The 6,000-nt window shown below is 47.0% G+C and overlaps 1 protein-coding gene and 1 long non-coding RNA gene across 2 annotated transcripts in view; both read left to right on the top strand.

The window, feature by feature from the left end:
* Positions 1 to 755: 755 nt before the first annotated feature.
* The window catches only part of STARD10 (StAR related lipid transfer domain containing 10), a 42,072-nt gene continuing 36,827 nt past the window's right edge, over positions 756 to 6,000 (top strand). Inside the window, exon 1 of the mRNA XM_075198348.1 lies at positions 756 to 1,115. Within this exon, the coding sequence (XP_075054449.1) occupies positions 957 to 1,115 (159 nt within the window). The 5' untranslated portion in view covers positions 756 to 956. The remainder of the gene's footprint in view (positions 1,116 to 6,000) is intronic.
* LOC142140631 (uncharacterized) lies at positions 2,806 to 3,220 on the top strand. The gene is made up of 3 exons (XR_012688550.1): positions 2,806 to 2,863; positions 3,031 to 3,081; positions 3,150 to 3,220. It is a non-coding gene; the product is annotated as an uncharacterized LOC142140631 (long non-coding RNA).

Genomic DNA, 6,000 nt, shown 5'->3' with positions numbered 1-6,000 from the left:
CTAGATAGAGCCGGACAACCTAGAATTTGTTATGTTTTGTTTATTTTAAGCTGCTAAATAAAACTAGCTGTGGCTACCAGTACCTATTACTTGGCTAACGCATGGTAAATGCTGCTGTTTACCCCAGGAGATAGCACCCCTATCTCGGTTTGGCGACACTACACAGAGCCTAGTATAGTTAGGAGCCTTTTGTGAGTATTTCTGTCATGTTTTCTTTATTGAGGGGTTTGGCACTTTTCCCTCTTGTAAGAAGCAGACTTGTTATATTTAAGGATATAGATACATTTTTGACATAGAAGTGCCTAGGAGTACTCTACCTGTGGTTTTATTATACTAAAGAAAATCTCAAATCCACCAAACAATTACATGTGGAAAATAAATTGGGGAAATTTTGGCGCAGAGAAAAGCGGGGCATATACCTATGGGCAGGTGTACATTGTACGATTTCTATTTCCACTGTTTACGATAGAATTAATAGCAGACAAGATTTGCAAATTCAGTTGCTACAAATAGAACAATCTAAGAAACATATAAATCAACAAGGTAGCAATGAACACGATAAATCCATAGCCAAGACCTGCAATATATGAGCCTTGTCCCAGTACAGAATAATGCAATCTGCTCTGGCAATGGATGGGTGAAACTGCAGAGAGAGAAGCTGGCAGTGTGTAGGACCCAGAGGCCGCCAGATGTGACACGGGGGTGTGTGCAGTGTGTGGGAGGGGGCACCCTGTGTACATAGAAATAAAGAGATATATGAATGTCTCACCAGCAGCATCAGCAGAGGATCTGCTCCCTCATTCTCTCTGGTGTCACTGCTGGGAGGTCACCTGCTGCACCTGTCTGGCTGGTAGAACCGGATCACCTGCCCTGGGCATTGCTGACATATGGAAGTGCTGGCGAGGAGGAGAGTGTGAGAGATCTGTCTGCCTGCTCAGTCCCACATCAGCTCCATCATGTCCAGAGACAGCGTCCAGATCCCTGATGACCAGGACTTTCAGAACTTCAGGACTGAGTGTCACTCAGAAACTGGCTGGACTCTGACTTATAACAAGTCTGGGATCACAGTGTGGGTGCAGATCCTAGAGGAGGAGAGGGCTCTGCACAAGATCAAGGTGAGGATGGTCCCCACTTGTTACAATGTATCTATTAACAGACGTCCAATAATGGCAGCATTCCACTTGTTACAATGTATCTATTAACAGATTACCAATAATGGCAGTATCCCCCTTGCTACAATGTATCTATTAACAGATGACCAATAATGGCAGCATTCCACTTGTTACAATGTATCTATTAACAGATTACCAATAATGACAGTATCCCCCTTGCTACAATGTATCTATTAACAGATGACCAATAATGACAGCATTCCACTTGTTACAATGTATTTATTAACAGATGACCAATAATGGCAGTATCCAACCTGTTACAATGTATCTATTAACAGATGACCAATAATGGAATTATCCAACCTGTTACAATGTATCTATTAACAGATGACCAATAATGGAATTATCCAACCTGTTACAATGTATCTATAAACAGATGACCAATAATGGCAGTATCCAACCTGTTACAACATATATTCTAACACCTGGCCTATAATGACATTAGTTTCTACCTGTTACCTTTAGTTCAACGACAATTTATTTCTAGACTATACTGGTGGATTATAGGTGACAGAAACTGTAATTTCATGGTTTTTGTTTGAAGAAGTGATGATGAAGACATCCGTGTAGTCAGACTGTTTCCATTCACTTGGAAAAACAAACTTTAATACATTCCAGAAAGTCCAGAAAATTGCAATGACGGGTGTGTATTGGTCTTTGTAACTGACCTGTGTAGTGTATCACTGTGACTGACCTGTGTGTGTGCGTTGTGTGTGTGTAGTATGTCACTGTGACTGACGTGTCTGTGTGCGTTGTGTGTGTGTAGTGTGTCACTGTGACTGACCTGTGTGTGTGGTGTGTCACTGGGACTGACCTGTGTGTGTGTGTGCATGTGTAGTGTGTCACTGTGACTGACCTGTGTGTGTGTGTAGTGTGTCACTGTGACTGAGCTGTGTGTGTAGTGTGTTACTGTGACTGACCTGTTTGTGTGTAGTGTGTTACTGTGACTGAGCTGTGTGTGTGTAGTGTGTTACTGTGACTGACCTGTGTGTGTGCGTTGTGTGTGTGTAGTGTGTCATTGTGACTGACCTGTGTGTGTAGTGTGTCACTGTGACTGACCTGTGTGTGTGTAGTGTGTTACTGTGACTGACCTGTGTGTGTGTAGTGTGTTACTGTGACTGACCTGTGTGTGTGTAGTGTGTCACTGTGACTGAGCTGTGTGTGTGTAGTGTGTTACTGTGACTGACCTGTGTGTGTGCGTTGTGTGTGTGTAGTGTGTCATTGTGACTGACCTGTGTGTGTAGTGTGTCACTGTGACTGACCTGTGTGTGTGTGTAGTGTGTTACTGTGTCTGACCTGTGTGTGTAGTGTGTTACTGTGACTGACCTGTGTGTGTGTAGTGTGTCACTGTGACTGAGCTGTGTGTGTGTAGTGTGTTACTGTGACTGACCTGTGTGTGTGTAGTGTGTTACTGTGACTGACCTGTGTGTGTGCGTTGTGTGTGTGTAGTGTGTCATTGTGACTGACCTGTGTGTGTGTAGTGTATCACTGTGACTGACCTGTGTATGTGCGTTGTGTGTGTGTAGTGTGTCATTGTGACTGACCTGTGTGTGTGTAGTGTATCACTGTGACTGACCTGTGTATGTGCGTTGTGTGTGTGTAGTGTGTCATTGTGACTGACCTGTGTGTGTGTGTGTAGTGTGTCACTGTGACTGACCTGTGTGTGTGTGTAGTGTGTCACTGACTGAGCTGTGTGTGTGTAGTGTGTCACTGTGACTGACCTGTGTGTGGTGTGTGTGTGTGTGTGTGTAGTGTGTCACTGACTGACCTGTGTGTGTTGTGTGTTACTGTGACTGAGCTGTGTGTGTGTAGTGTGTCAGTGACTGAGCTGTGTGTGTGTAGTGTGTCAGTGACCGAGCTGTGTGTGTGTAGTGTGTCACTGTGACTGACCTGTGTGTGTTGTGTGTGTGTGTGTAGTGTGTCACTGACTGACCTGTGTGTGTGTAGTGTTACTGTGACTGAGCTGTGTGTGTGTAGTGTGTCAGTGACTGAGCTGTGTGTGTGTAGTGTATCACTGACTGACCTGTGTGTGTGTAGTGTGTCACTGACTGACCTGTGTGTGTGTAGTATGTCACTGTGACTGACCTGTGTGTGTGTTGTGTGTGCAGTGTGTCACTGTGACTGAGCTGTGTGTGTAGTGTGTCACTGTGACTGACCTGTGTGTGTGTTGTGTGTGCAGTGTGTCACTGTGACTGAGCTGTGTGTGTGTGTGTATGTGTAGTATGTCACTGTGACTGACCTGTGTGTGTTGTATGTCACTGTGACTGACCTGTGTGTGTGTGTAGTGTGTTACTGTGACTGACCTGTGTGTGTAGTGTGTGACTGAGCTGTGTGTTATTGATGTGTCATGATCACACTGTGGACATACAGACAATAGTACATGTTATAGGTGTTATGTGTTATAGTGAAACATTTTTCGGGCTATTTATTACTATTTGACAATAACGCATCTTATCCCGGTGATAGTAAATCTGTCATTGTTGTAATCTAACAAGAAAACTGTTGCTGCAGCGGGTGAGTGACACTCAGCTCCTGGCCACGTGGCTGTCAGTGTTACTGCCAGTCCTGGATGCCTCTGTGACACGTGTGTTACTGCCAGTCCTGGATGCCTCTGCACACGTGTGTTACTGCCAGTCCTGGATGCCTCTGTGACACGTGTGTTACTGCCAGTCCTGGATGCCTCTGCACACGTGTGTTACTGCCAGTCCTGGATGCCTCTGTGACACGTGTGTTACCGCCAGTCCTGGATGCCTCTGCACACGTGTGTTACTGCCAGTCCTGGATGCCTCTGCACACGTGTGTTACCGCCAGTCCTGGATGCCTCTGCACACGTGTGTTACTGCCAGTCCTGGATGCCTCTGCACACGTGTGTTACTGCCAGTCCTGGATGCCTCTGCACACGTGTGTTACTGCCAGTCCTGGATGCCTCTGTGACACGTGTGTTACTGCCAGTCCTGGATGCCTCTGTGACACGTGTGTTACTGCCAGTCCTGGATGCCTCTGTGACACGTGTGTTACTGCCAGTCCTGGATGCCTCTGTGACACGTGTGTTACTGCCAGTCCTGGATGCCTCTGTGACACGTGTGTTACTGCCAGTCCTGGATGCCTCTGCACACGTGTGTTACTGCCAGTCCTGGATGCCTCTGTGACACGTGTGTTACTGCCAGTCCTGGATGCCTCTGCACACGTGTGTTACTGCCAGTCCTGGATGCCTCTGCACACGTGTGTTACTGCCAGTCCTGGATGCCTCTGTGACACGTGTGTTACTGCCAGTCCTGGATGCCTCTGCACACGTGTGTTACTGCCAGTCCTGGATGCCTCTGCACACGTGTGTTACTGCCAGTCCTGGATGCCTCTGTGACACGTGTGTTACTGCCAGTCCTGGATGCCTCTGCACACGTGTGTTACTGCCAGTCCTGGATGCCTCTGTGACACATGTGTTACTGCCAGTCCTGGATGCCTCTGCACACGTGTGGTACTGCCAGTCCTGGATGCCTCTGTGACACGTGTGTTACTGCCAGTCCTGGATGCCTCTGCACACGTGTGTTACTGCCAGTCCTGGATGCCTCTGTGACACGTGTGTTACCGCCAGTCCTGGATGCCTCTGCACACGTGTGTTACTGCCAGTCCTGGATGCCTCTGCACACGTGTGTTACCGCCAGTCCTGGATGCCTCTGCACACGTGTGTTACTGCCAGTCCTGGATGCCTCTGTGACACGTGTGTTACCGCCAGTCCTGGATGCCTCTGCACACGTGTGTTACTGCCAGTCCTGGATGCCTCTGCACACGTGTGTTACCGCCAGTCCTGGATGCCTCTGCACACGTGTGTTACTGCCAGTCCTGGATGCCTCTGCACACGTGTGTTACTGCCAGTCCTGGATGCCTCTGCACACGTGTGTTACTGCCAGTCCTGGATGCCTCTGTGACACGTGTGTTACCGCTTGGTTCAGGCGTGTACAGTGTAAGCACAATGGTACATAGGATGTGATAGTTACAGGAGGGTTCTCTGTGCCGCTGGTGGCTATCATTGATGCCCGTTGGTAGATATAGAGGTGCCAGCTCTGTAGTTAATGAATAGACCCCTATGTGTACTGTGGTATAGAGGACATCCCCTGTGTAATAACTGTGCATCCTCCCATATAATTATCACATCCATGTGAGATAGTGCTGAGGATTATATTAATACTTCACATACTAGCGGCTCCATCATCCCAGCACCTATATCTCACTACTTATGGCAGTGACGTAAGGTGACAGCAGAGAACCTGGGGCCTGATTCATTAAGGATCTTAACTTGAGAAACTTCTTATTTCAGTCTCCTGGACAAACCCATGTTACAATGCAAGGGGTGCAAATTAGGTTTCTGTTTTGCACATAAGTTAAATACTGACTGTTATTTCCTGTAGCACACAGATATCAACTTTAGATTTCAGTGTATAAATAAGCTATCAAGTATCTGTGTGCTACATGAAAAAAGTCAGTATTTAACTTATGCGCAAAACAGAAACCTAATTTGCACCCCTTGCATTGTAACATGGGTTTGTCCAGGAGACTGAAATAAGAAGTTTCTCAAGTTAAGATCCTTAATGAATCAGACCGCTGGCACTGACCATCCTATGCCATGTGCCAGGTGTCACCACATGTAACATTCTGTAGGAGACTTACAAAACATATAATCTGCTATCCCAACAATGGTGGTTAAAACGTCCAGCACAGGCAATATCCTCCTGTGCGCCTAGATTTCCGGCAAAGCGCATACGTTCACAAAGCAAGATGGCGGTGTTTGAAAAGGAGCAGCAGACTGCACCCAACCAATGGTAGTCGGATA

This window comes from Mixophyes fleayi, chromosome 2 (assembly GCF_038048845.1).
Source record: "Mixophyes fleayi isolate aMixFle1 chromosome 2, aMixFle1.hap1, whole genome shotgun sequence".
Lineage (NCBI taxonomy): Eukaryota > Metazoa > Chordata > Amphibia > Anura > Limnodynastidae > Mixophyes > Mixophyes fleayi.
This window is presented reverse-complemented; position numbering and strand designations above follow the sequence as displayed.